This window comes from Eurytemora carolleeae, unplaced genomic scaffold (assembly GCF_000591075.1).
Source record: "Eurytemora carolleeae unplaced genomic scaffold, Eaff_2.0 scaffold1193, whole genome shotgun sequence".
Lineage (NCBI taxonomy): Eukaryota > Metazoa > Arthropoda > Copepoda > Calanoida > Temoridae > Eurytemora > Eurytemora carolleeae.
In genome coordinates this window covers 77,688-91,436 of record NW_019397101.1, presented here as the reverse complement: position 1 = coordinate 91,436, position 13,749 = coordinate 77,688, and the positions used below count along the sequence as shown (strand labels likewise).

Below are 13,749 nucleotides of genomic sequence, written 5' to 3'. Positions count from 1 at the left end.
TTGCGAAAAGTTCCCAATTCTATAATAAACCAAAATATAAATACCTTGTAGCGATAGTATCTACGAAGTGGGAGAAGAAAGATTTACTAATCAAATCCTCAGCAGTTCGGAATAGGTCGGAGTTCAATAGCTCATGATCAACCTAATCATAATAAACATATCTCATGATCTATACCTAATCATGATAACCATATCTCATGATCAACCTAATCATAATAACCATATCTCATGATCAACCTAATCATAATAAACATATCTCATGATCAACCTAATCATAATAAACATCTCATGATCAACCTAATCATAATAAAAATATCTCATGATCAATCTAATCATAATAAACATATCTCATGATCAACCTAATCATAATAAACATATCTCATGATCAACATAATCATAAAAAACACAACGCATGATCAACCTAATCATAATAAACATATCTCATGATCAACCTAATCATAATAAACATATCTCATGATTAACCTAATCATAATAAACATATCTCATGATCAACCTAATCATAATAAACATATCTCATGATCAAACTAATCATAATAAACATATCTCATGTCCAACCCAACCTAATCATAATAAACATTTCTAATGATCAACATAACAATAATAAACAGGGCGGACAATACTCTAAAAGAGAGGGTCATTTGAAAGTACGTCAGCATTAGCTTTATGTATAAAATACTACTAGACCTGTGGAACACTCTGACCGGATGCAAAGATGGTCTCAGCAATATTGTTTAGAGTTTGCGTTGTGTCAAGTTCTAAATCAATTTTAAAATTCTTAACAATTAAAATTATAAACAAATTTCGGATTCATTTTCATGAAACATCCATCAGCTGATCTTTGTTTAGTTTAATAAAACATTCATATCAGCTGATCTTTGTTCATTTTAAATTAATATCCGTTTTTTGGAAAAAAGCATACAATTTTAAAATTACAATATGTTTAACTATTTTATTAAGCTTAGCAATATCTTAGACCTAAAAAACAAAAGTCTAAAAACGATCCGAAAAACGATCGTTATGACACGTTCGTTTTTGCACCGTTTTTGCACTGTTTGGCATTAAACTTCTGCAATGGCTTAAATTTGACATACTGTAAAGAAAATCCTTATTTTAAGAAAATAAAAACTTTGTTTTTTTAGCGCTTGGGTGTAAAATTAAATGTAGAGAAAATAAAATACTTTTACATAAATTTGATATTTATGGATAGAAGTGAAAAATCTATTTAAAAAGTACTTTTTTCTAAATCAGATTTTTCCTAGAATAAAAAAACAACATAATTTGGAGGAAAACAAATAGAAATCTAAATGAGAAAATAATTTTTTCAAAATTTTATTTTTCCTAAAAAAATATCTTAATGATTATTCTTTAAGTATAGATTACCTGGCGTAAATGAATAAGTCTTGATTTTCTGTTCTACTTTCCAATCTCCTTTTTCTTCTTCCTCTTCTTAAGATCATAAAAAAAAATTAACTTGGAAGAAAAAAAAACAAATCTTCGTTATTACGTTTTATTAAGAAAATTAATAAATAGAGAATAAAAATCTTTAATGACTTTTAATAAATATGTCAAGTGTCGAAAATGGTTGGAAACGTGAAATAATTTAGCTAGCCCATGAAAACACTATTAAATGTCCAATGGATAGATGCGTGAATCAATAAATAAATAAATCAATAAAACATTCACCCATCAGTCCGAAGACAGGCATGGGTAGAGCCCACGTCACCGCACTATCCCCAAAGGGAGTAGCGGGATGCCATTGGCATGAATCAATAGAGATGAATGCAGGAATGAATAGTTTAAGGAATGCAGTAAAAAATGGATAGATGAATGTAGGAATGAATATAAAGAGGAATGCAGGAATGAATAGTTAAAGGTATGCAGTAAAAAATGGATAGATGAATGTAGGAATGAATATAAAGAGGAATGCAGGAATGAATAAAGAGATGAATGCAGGGATGAATATATAGATGAATGCTTCAATGACATGTTGTGTAAGGATATGTCTCTGGTATTAGTTGTCTTTCAAGAATATGTCCAAGCTATGAATAATCTTTCAAGAATATGTCCCTGCTATAAATGTCCCAGCTATGATTAGTCTTGCTAAGATTTGTCTTTTAAGAATATGTCCCAGCTATTTGTCTTTCAAGAATATGTCCCAGCTAAGAATAATCTTTCAAGAATATGTCCCTGCTATAATTTGTCTTTCAAGAATATGTCCCAGATATGATTTGTCTTTCAAGAATATGTCCCAGCTATAATTTGTCTTTCAAGAATATGTCCCAGCTAAGAATAATCTTTCAAGAATATGTCCCTGCTATAATTTGTCTTTCAAGAATATGTCCCAGCTATAATTTGTCTTTCAAGAATATGTCCCAGCTAAAAATAATCTTTCAAGAATATGTCCCTGCTATAATTTGCCTTTCAAGAATATGTCCCAGCTATGATTTGTCTTTCAAGAATATGTCCCAGCTATAATTTGTCTTTCAAGAATATGTCCCATCTATGATTTGTCGTTCAAGGTTGTGTCCCAGCTATGATTTGTCTTTCAAGAATATATCCCAGCTATGAGAAATCTTTCAAGAATATGTCCCAGCTATGATTTGTGTTTCAAGAATATGTCCCAGCTATAATTTGTCTTTCAAGAATATGTCCTTGCTATAAATAATCTTTCAAGAATATATCCCAGCTATAATTGGTCTTTTAAGAATATGTCCCAGCTATAATTTGTCTTTCAAGAATATGTCCCAGCTATGATTCGTCTTTCAAGAATATGTCCCCGCTATAATTTGTCTTTCAAGAATATGTCCCAGCTATGAATAATCTTTCAAGAATATGTCCCAGCTATGATTTGTCTTTCAAGAATATGTCCCAGCAATAATTTGTTTTTTAAGGATATGTCCCAGCTATGAATAGTCTTTCAAAGTTGTGTCCCAGCTATGAATAGTCTTTCAAGAATATGTCCCAGCTATGAATAATCTTTCAAGAATATGTCCCAGCTATAAATTGCATTTCAAGAATATGTCCCAGCTATGAATAGTCTTTCAAGAATATGTCCCAGCTATGAATGATCTTTCAAGGTTAAGTCCCAGCTAATTGTCATAAAAGGATATGTCGAAATGTCTTAAAAGCATACGTCCTAGCTTGTGACAAGTCTTACTAGGAAATGTTCCAATGCCTTAACTTTAAAATACCTTAAAAGTGTCACTAACCTGAAATAGGACTTTGATTGAGACTTTGAAGATATTCTCGAACTCTTTGTGGAGAATCTTTTTGAACTTGTGGGATCATCGAAGGGTTCTGAATACCGGTCACTGAAGGAAAACTGTCGACGTCCAACCCAGATTGAAATGAGACACTAGCATCGATAGGAACATAATAAGAGGAGGAAACATAGTTGGTAGAAGCACCCGCCAAGGTTGGAACTTTCACCGCATTGAGCTCATGGTTCACATTAGGATAGTCAGGAAATTGAGCATGGTCCGAAATTTCATTAAAATACCCAGGCCTGAAATTAATGTCCCCATTCTCGGCAAATATTTGATCAACAGGTTCCATTCGGACATTCTTTGGCGGAGATTTCATACAACTTGATTGGACCGTTTTGAACTGTTCTAGTTTACCACGTTTAGACGCCAATCGGTTGTGTTTCTCTGGAAAAGGAAGATTAGGAAGGTTACCGAGGGGATGACCCTGTCCCGCTGTTGTGTCAAAAGACCGATTTTCAGCAAAATATTGAGCTTGAGCTCTATATATCTGCTGTGCTCGGTAGAGGTGTGTATAGGGGTGATCAGGATAGATATTTGGTGGATTGGGTGGAAAACAGAACATACCCAAGTCAGACCTGAATATATATTTAGCAATGAAATATTCAAGAGAAGAAGTTTTACATTAAAAGTTGAAATAAAATTAATTAAATAACAATTGTTTATTTTTTTTGCGAATTTCTTCCACAATGTTGGATAAGATAAAGGTTTCAAGGGTTGTAAATCCGGCATAGCCATATTTGCATGGAATGCCACTTGAAATTTTACCTCCCTCCCTGCATAAATGAATCTGAGCCCGCGATTTAAAAGCTTCGGCTCGAGCCGTAATTCCTTAAACCCGACTTTAAGACCCAATCTTCGACCCAACTCTGACGACAGCTTGTGTCACGTGATTGACAGCTGCGAGATCTTAGGCTCGACTTAAGGAGTTAGGCCCAATGAAAATAAAACCGACCTTGGTTGGTTTTAGTGAAGAATTTTAGACCCGAGTCGTATTGTATTGAATTTTTTAAATCGCCGGCTCTGAAACCACATTATAAATATATTCCTTGGTAGAATGGTGTCAGGTCTGTGGAATCTATATCTAGATGTTGGGTCAAAATTTTGAAAACTTTGTCCATCAACTCCGCGTTTCAGCATGTTCAGATGAGTGTTAAGTTCAGCTTGTTGTTGAAGGGCAAACAGTTCATCTGTACTCCATTTCAGGAAGTTCATTTGTTTCTCAGCTGAGCCGGTCAGTTCCATATCCGCAGAAACAGATACGCTGGGCCTTTCAACACAGTTTCTCCCACCACTAAGTTAATATAATATGACACCCGTGTAAAAGAATTTATTAGAAAATTATAATTAGTAGTTCATGTATCCGTTAAACCATTGTATTCAATATCTATTTAACAAATCTCATATATAATATATTAAATATGTCCAAACTGGCCAAAAGGCAAAATTTTTTTAAAATTTGATTTTTTAAGATAGTTTTTAATAAATCGTTTTTCCAGAAAAGAACCAGTGCAAAAATTAAAAGATTTCCCCGTTTTTATGATAAATAAACAAAACAGAAAAACCCCGACATTGCTGTGAATCGGTGATAGCACACTTATTTAAACCATTTAAAAAATCGAGAATTTTTTTACTAAGGTTGTGATATGCCTAGTATTTCCAAAGGTTCGAATGACAGATGTGACATTAGGAGTGTTGGCACCACCGTCTAAAAAGAACAGATTCATCTATTTAATTATATTTGATTATATTTAATTATATTTCGATCCAAAAAAGTCATAATAGCTCAATCAATCCGGCAACCGATCAAAATTGAAGGATGTTATTACGAAGAAAATTGAAGAAAACAGGAAAATCTGCGAAATTTGTCACTTTTAAAATTAGTCAAGATTGGAAAACAAATGGTTTCAGGTAAACAAACAAACAAACAAACAAACAAACATAAAAAAAATCCTTATTATATTTGTACTAAAACTCCATCCGATTAAATTAAAATCTACAATGCTAGTTTAGAATATATTCTTTTTTAGAATTTTGAAGATGAAACTTTTAAAAGAAAACCTTATACAAAGATAAAAGTGAATTGTTGGGTGAAAACTTTTAAATGGCCAAAATCGGCGCTAAATTTAACGTTTTGTGCACTTGTTTTACCTTTAGTGAGATTACTTAAGATTGGCGAAGGATTAGGATTTCTGAGCACAGAGATACGGCTCTCCGACATGTATTCAGCACCTTAAACATTTTCCTTTAGATTAATTCAATCATTATTTGATATCCAGGAAAATGTCTAAATTTTGACCAATCAGAGTTTCATTTGCAGACCGAACAGCCAATATGCACAGCTAATGAGAGAACCCAGTAGGATATCCAAAAAGAAAAGATTTGACAGAAAATGAAAAATTTCTACAGTGGATATCGAGGCAAAGTGAACGGGATTATACAACACGAGAGTTCCCAGCTCTGTTCATAATTAGGCGCAAGCTAAAATTACTAAAAAACTATTAAACGCCAATTATCCTTGTTTGATCAAATTACAATCAAATAAAATAAAATATAACAAAGAACATATATTTAAAAAGAAACCTATTTAAAACAGTATTTTATATTTTTAAAATTTGATCAGGCACATTTTTGGGGTCATGGAGTACAACTTTTCATCACATTTTAGGCACCAAATAATTCAAATCAAACAATCAAAAATTTGATTTAAGAAAAAAGACTTCTAATTAAGCATCAAACATTTCCTTTCGCCATTATAACACAAAATGTTACGAGAAATAAAAATGATAAAAACAGAAATTTAAAAGAAAATAATTTTACTTTTTTATCTAATAAAATTAACTCAGAACATTTCCTTCCTAATTCTTTTTCTAATTTTTAACTTGTTGGCGTTTTTTCTTTTAAGAGCCCACAACAAAATTATAATCAATATATTTGTACTTTCTATATCTTTATACTTTGTCTGTCTGTCCGTTTGTATCCAATAAAAGCCAACACGGCTGAACCGATCGTGCCCAAATTTTTTGTGGGACCTCGCGTAACCCCGGAAAAGGTTTAGGATGATCGAATGTTACAAAAATGTGCATCTAAAAAAATAAGATTTTTGAAAATTTTGAAAATCTACGAAATTTTTATTTTTAAAACGCAAAATTTCCATGTTTTTGTTTTACAATATACATGAAGAGAACATGTTCACAATTGAAATAGAAGCTGGGCGCAAAACGCCCTATGAGCATAGTATTATAAACTAGGCTTTTAGTGCGCTTCGCGCCCATCTTCTATTTAAATTGTGAACATGTTTTTTTTGTTTACATTTTAAAACAAAGAAAAAAATTTCGCTGATTTTCAAGAATTATAAATTTTTTTTTACAAAATTAAAAACCTTCAAAACACATTTTTTATTCGTAAATCTTCCCTGTGGTCACGTGATGTCCCACAAAAAATTTGGGCCCGATCGGTTCAGCCGTTTTGACTTTTATTGGATACAAACAAACAAACAGACAGACAAGCCAAATTTATATATAGATTGTGCATATTGGAATTCTAAGAAAATAAACCAATGAGGAAAAATAAAACTCATTGAGACCCTAGTATGCATTTAAAGTGACTTTCCTGGATTGGATGAAAACATGTTTATTTAATATATTACTATTCTAACCCCTGAACAAACTTTAGAATGTAAATAAGAAAAGGATTGCAAAAATCTACATGTAAATTACACTGTAAGGATTGTTTCAAAAGTGAAAACTGAAAAAAAACTTTATTGAAACATTGGAAAAACGCGATAAATTGTTTTCCAAAACAATAAACTTTTTTTAAGAGCCCTGGGATATTTTACATAAATTAACTTCTATAACCCGCAAAAAATCATGATAGATACTTTTCCCATTTCGTTATATTATGGAAAATTTTTAAATCCTCAAATTCGACTTTCTTGGTATAATCCAGAGTTAAAAAATTGAGAGGGCATAAGATAACAGCAAAAAAATGTATTTAATAATTTGCGTTTATTGTTATTTTTTTTAAAGCATACCCAGTTTTTTTCAGAAATATAAAGTTTAGGATTTTTCATAATATGTTTTAATTGTTATGATCTGAGAGTTACTTATAAAACCATTTATTCCTGTTTCGAGGGTTTTTGTTAATGAAGACGACATTTTAATATTTTCCAGGAATGATCGAAAAAAAGTTGTAAGCTAAATATTATTCTAAAAAATAAAATCAAAACATATTATGAAAAATCAAATATATGCAAATGTGGCGAAAGATAATCGATGACCATAGGGTGTAATATCTGAATGATTTGTTTGAAATTAAATAGATTTTTATACGGTCTAAGTCGTATGGTTGCATCTTTCTGAATTTGTATGAATACTACTTTCTTCGGTATGAGACGTCTTTAACAATTTTCTCCTTATAGACGCAACAGATAGAAGTAAGATTAGAAGCGATCAAAAGCGCTTTTTTATCGCATTAAGCCTATACCCCCTTTCATTTTTCGCAAACACTTCCTTTAAAAATTTTTTCTACGATACTGCAATTTCAGTTCAACCACCATACATTGACGGTCACTCCCTTTAAACAAACCCTGCAAAAAAACTATAGAAATATAAAGAACAAAGGAAATCCCCTTGTTAATTTCAGGAATAGTTAAAATTAAGGGTTTAAACATCTATAAATAAAAGTTTTCATTGTGTAAACTATTATCCTATTTCTTTGTATCTATGTAACTCTCAAATTTAAGTTATTTTTAGCACTTGGCCCTAGTTGCGGTCAACTGATCTACCTGTACCTTTTCATATCTAAATAAAGCTCTAGTTCAATACAGACTCTCGTTATTTATGGACATTAATAAACCTATAGAGGTAGAGAGGGTAGAGTTTGTGTGTATTTACAGTAGAGAATAAAGCTGTTAGATTGATGCACGGAGTTGAGGCATTTTGGTACACACGGTCTATATATAAAAAATCACGGAGCATGGCAAGCTAGACCAAAGTAGAAGATAAAATGTATGCGACCTCGTAGCTCCCTCTAGCTTTGATTTTAAGAAAAAGTTTACGGAAAGCCAATTTATTCAGTTACATATGAGAAATTTAAAACATTTTTCCTTTTCTCAACAGCTCTTCAATAAAAAGAAGTTATGATTGAAAACATGCAAGATTTAAATCTTACGTGCAATTTACTTTAGTTTGACGTGTGAGAAACATACCTGAGGATTTTTTACGCTTCGCGTCGGCGGCTTGTGAGGAGGCAAAGGAGATGACCGATCCTCTCTGTTCCTGCCTTGGAGCCCCTGCGTCAAGATATATAAATTATCTTGAAGGAAATTCCGAAAATGTTTGAATTACGAAAAAAATACAAAATTTACTTGCAAAATGCAGCTACAATGTTTTCTGAAAATTAATGCTAACACTAAAACCGCAATATTTTAGAAACCCTGAAGAAAACTTGTGAACAGAAAACTAAAAGTAAAGATGGCAAATCTAAAATCTAGTGAAACTTTCCTGATAATCATCTTTCGTTTGTCAAAAAAAAAATCAAATTAAATCAGAATTCTTGGGCTGTCCTACTTTCATTCTACAGTTTCAAGATGACTTTACTAATTTAAAATTGTAGCCTGGGTTTATGATTTGCAATCATGTTTCAGCACAAAAAATAGCGGAATTAGAAATAAAAAATCTAAACTTCAGTTTTCCTTAACTCTGTATGCAAACTTGTTATTCTATAGCTGACTTTGAAAAAACCCAGGATGACACTTTTTGCAGAAGAATTTGCAAGGTGGAATTATAATAAAAAGAGACAACTTTATCCACTTACCAGTAGATTGAGCTTCAGGGCACATCGGTCGTACAATAGTATAGGGCTTGTTAAACACACTACAATTCCGTTGTTGAGAGTTCTGGTCCGATCTTTGTTGAGCGTGTTGAAATCTCATGGATGGTTGATCCATGGGAATCGTCTGGTTATAGGAGTCCATAGCCTCAGAGAAGTTGATGTTGGTGGAAGGTTTAGCGACGATATGTAGTTTGTAACTTGGATCCATCAGGTTTTGGTTTAATTTATTATTTGGCTCTAATCGGGGCGGATTCAGTTTATAGCTCGGATCTAGCAGGGATGGTTTGCTATAGCTAGGTTCGAGCATTGGCGGATTTAGTTTAAAATTTGGTTCCCGATTTGGTGGATTAGGTTTCAAGGCCGGGTCAAGCCTAGGTGGATTTGGCGGGAAAAACTGAGTTGGAAATGCGGGAATGCAAGGTGCAGAACATAGAGATTTAGCTGCTGACGAAAATGATGGGGTCTCGTAGAGATCCTGGGGCTCTTTGACAGGTTTACTCTCGAAAGGAGGAACTTCTTCAACTGTTAGATGAGGTTCATGTTTTGATTCGGGTTCATATAGCTCCATATCAAAATCGCCTAATATAATAAAAAAGTATAGAAGTTAAAGTTTTATAGTTATAACGAGAAAACTTAGAATGTATAAACTTCGGAACAGAGGAGTAAAATTAATCAATGGGAGTGTTTGTTAAAAATAAAAAGTTAAGGGTGAAACAAACTTTGATGAAATGATCTTTTTTCATAATTGTGTTTTTGTAAAAAAAATATCAATAGTTTTAATTATCACTGCTTAACTATGATTAATTATTAGAAATATCATAAATTAAAGCAATAAATTTAAATACAATTCTGATATCCCCCCTTTCAGTGGGATCCATGAAGCTGTGGAAAAGGAAGACGACATTTAAGCAATCTTATTTTTATGTTTTTAAAGTAAAATTTTTACTTTACACCGCAAAATTGCTTCAAGTTCATTTGACTATTTAAAATCATAACTGAAGTCTAAAAGTCGTCTTCTAATTCTACACTTTGCAGGGTCCCACTGTACAACATATAAAATTGAGGATGAATCCCACCTTTAGCCTCTTCAGCCTCAGGTTCATGAATACTAGAGTTAGAATCCTCCGAGTCCAAAATATTTAGTTTCCGTTTTCCCTGACAAATATTTAAAACATAAATTAAACCATAAAAATAATAATGATGTAAATTTAGAAGTGAATAATAGATTTTATACAAAACAAGTTTCCTAATTAAAGTACAAAAGTGTTCCGTTTGAAGTGATGAGCAATAAGTTAACGCGTTTCCGGTTTCACTAAACTATAAAAAGTTTCACAAATTTTATTCTTTTCTTTCACCATGCCAAATTTAGACCAGGAGAGAAAATATATGCAAAAATTGAACCATTGTTTTTTATTCGTTTCGTTTTTTCCATTTAGGATGAAAATATTGCAGATTTAAGAAAAGCAATTTTTAAAATAATACAATTTTGAAATGCTGGAAGTTTCATAAAAAGTTTTTAGAACAAGCCAAAACGATAAACAACCCTAAACGTTTGTTGTTTAGATCAAAATGCTCGTCGAAAAAATCTATTTTTTATTTAATTATTCACAACTTCTTTACTGGGAATTGTTAAGTGAATTTTACTTTACAAAGGGTGCCCAAGACCAATTTTGCCTACAACACATCCAGAGCGCAGCGAGGGATGCTTTGTAGACAGAATTGGTTTAAAGAACCCACGGTAAAGTAAAATCTTTTATTTCCCAAAAAAAGTAGTTATACACAATTTTCACGCATTTAAAGATAAAAATGCGTGAATTTCCCCCCGAAAACTTCGCAGAACGGATGGTAATTTTAAATAACTGTCCCAGGGGACATTAAGTAACTTAACCCCCCTCTGTTGAGGGAATCATAGGTCGGTATTGTTAATCAAATTCTTACCTGCATCAACTTGACGGTCATTCCAACACTGAGACACTTGTTGAACCTGCAGGACATGCAGTCCTTGTGCTGCTCATCAATCAAACAATCCTAATAATAACAATAACATTAACAATAATAACAAGAATTACAATAATAACAATAACAGTAACAATAAAAACAAAACAAAAACAATCATAACAACAACAGTAACATCAACAGTAACAATAACAAGAACAATCACAATAACAATAACAATAACAACAACAATCACAATAACAATAACAGTCACAATAACACAATAAAAATAACACAATAACAATATTACAATATCAATAACACAATAACAATAACACAATAACAATATAACAATAACACAATAACAATAACACAATAACAATAACACAATAACAATAACACAATAACAATAACACAATAACAATAACACAATAACAATAACACAAACAATAACACTAACTATCACTAACAATAACAATAACAATAAAAATAACAATTACAATAAAAATATCAATATTAATAACAATAACAATAACAAAAACAAAAACAAAAACAAAAACAATATCGATAACAATAATAACAATAAAAATAACAATAACAATAAAAAAACAATTTCCAAGAAGTAGAGAACAAATTATTGTACATTCTTTCATTAAATGGCGAATCAAGTTTCTAAATAAGAATTAACAATTAAAGAGGAAAAAAGCAAATAATTGTAATCTTTAAATTTCCCGGTTTTGGGGTTATTTTTAAACTTAATACATTAAAAAAAAAATCGGATTTTTTTGTTCCAATAGTTAGGATCTGTATAGTAATGCTCTTCGCTCTTATATGTATGTTTACTTATATTTATGTTCGCTGGACTAAACTTGCTGTTTTGTCTTTTAAGAGAAACCGAGAGTACCCCGGGGGTAACATAGGCTAAAAAATGAAATTTTTTAATTCCACGGGCAACGCTGGGCACTTCATATAAAATCGTGATTTGATTTCAAGCGCGGGTAAACGGCGGAAGTAGCTATAACTATAACGCCAGGCACATCAGCTAGAAAAAATATATTGGATAATAATTCAACCATATTTAATGCATAAAATTGCTGCAAGCTTTTCATACAAATGATAATCATGGATCTTAAGTTTATCTATTTATAATCTTTTCAAATCCGGCTTAGACTGAGTGCGAGTTAAAAGGTATAAAAAAACAAGTTAAAATCTAAATGTGATTTAGACATTATTTAAAGAACCCCTCCATCAAAAAGCTTGATGTCCTGTTCTCAAAGGTACCTTCCAATCTTTTATTTGATCAAGAATGACGAAGTTATCTTTATTTTTGACTAACATTGAGTTAACAATGTACATTGGAACCTAAATTTTTTTGCACTCAATTTCCAGCAAAAAATAATTCCGTCAATGAATAAGACAACTGCAAGGGTACCGTTGTGAATCTAATATAACACTCTTAAAATGGAGGGTCAATTGATTTTACATTAATAATTCCTTTGTTAATTTAAAATCTTCAATTAATTGTTCAGAAGTACGTTCTCAATTTATGTTTTGAAGGTGTCCTCTTTGGAGATGTAATAGTGTTTCAAATTAACATGAGGGAATTAGTTCTCAGTAAATACAATAACTATGATTCAGACATTCCACCATACCTCAACAACAAAACTTAAACTTACGCAAACTTACAAACACAGGGTGCTATTTAAAGAATCCAACTATTTCAAATGGCAAAGAGATAGGGATTTTGATCAAATATTTGTTATTTCAAAAAGGTATAATTAGCACCAATCAAAGAAATCTATGAATGAAAGAAAGCTAAAAAGAAAGATATTACGAAGAGGCTGCGGACGTGGGGCCAGTACTAGAGATTAAGAAATAAAATCAGCGTTTACAAGAATACTTCAATATGTACACGAGTCAAATGTAGGTTAAGATAAATTTAGCTTTACAAAAAATTTAACCTTTCAGGGTTCTCTGAGGTACCTTAGGTAACAGATTCATGAAGAGAACGAATTAATTGGTGTAAAGCCTTGAAAGATAATTGAGTACAATTGAATTTATCTTAAAAGCCTACATTTGACTAGTATGTAATAAACTATCTATTTTATAAAAAAAGATTTTAAAAAGTTCTGATTTACCTTAGTCCCTGCCCTGCACCTCAGTAGTTCTGGATCTTTGTGCCGAAGCGCTGTGCGCCGGAAGAATGCCCGACAAGAGTAGCAACAATGTCCTGAAACAGAAGTTATTAATAAAGGGACTGTAGAGTAGACGTGATTTCCAGAGAACCTGCATTTGAAGACTGAGATGTAGGATTTATAACAATACACTTAAAAGCTTTGCCTTAAGGAGATATCCATATTAAACTTTAAAAATTAATTAATTTTAAGCGGATTTTCAGCTACAGAAACAATTAATGACATTAAAAGAATTAATCACTTTTCAAGCAAAAAAACTACATTATTGATCAGATAATTGTAAAAAGGACAGCGTTGTGAATCAGACATGTCCCACTTTATAAATATTGAGGGTCCCTCTGAAGCACTGTTCCGTAATTTTTTTTCTTCATAGCACAACTTTTAGAATGAAGAACACAACTGAAGGAATTGCATCATTCCAAGATGTAACACAAAAAAAATCATTTCATCACGTCAGGCTAAAAATATGCAAATTCTGTCTGCTAAAAAAATACCCTTTA

At 31.7% G+C, this 13,749-nt stretch overlaps 1 protein-coding gene across 2 annotated transcripts in view; it reads right to left on the bottom strand.

Moving 5' to 3' along the window:
* The window catches only part of LOC111711849 (uncharacterized), a 29,197-nt gene that overhangs the window by 12,284 nt on the left and 3,164 nt on the right, over positions 1 to 13,749 (bottom strand). The window contains exons 3-14 of one of the 2 annotated variants that reach the window (XM_023486310.1): positions 13,193 to 13,284; positions 11,058 to 11,147; positions 10,196 to 10,274; positions 9,102 to 9,698; positions 8,494 to 8,577; positions 5,436 to 5,516; positions 4,935 to 4,992; positions 4,333 to 4,578; positions 3,231 to 3,862; positions 1,402 to 1,467; positions 706 to 776; positions 45 to 142 (exon numbers count right to left, since the gene is read on the bottom strand). In XM_023486310.1, the coding sequence (XP_023342078.1) occupies positions 45 to 142; positions 706 to 776; positions 1,402 to 1,467; positions 3,231 to 3,862; positions 4,333 to 4,578; positions 4,935 to 4,992; positions 5,436 to 5,516; positions 8,494 to 8,577; positions 9,102 to 9,698; positions 10,196 to 10,274; positions 11,058 to 11,147; positions 13,193 to 13,284 (2,194 nt within the window). The remainder of the gene's footprint in view (positions 1 to 44; positions 143 to 705; positions 777 to 1,401; positions 1,468 to 3,230; positions 3,863 to 4,332; positions 4,579 to 4,934; positions 4,993 to 5,435; positions 5,517 to 8,493; positions 8,578 to 9,101; positions 9,699 to 10,195; positions 10,275 to 11,057; positions 11,148 to 13,192; positions 13,285 to 13,749) is intronic. The other variant, XM_023486311.1, reaches the window with a different exon arrangement.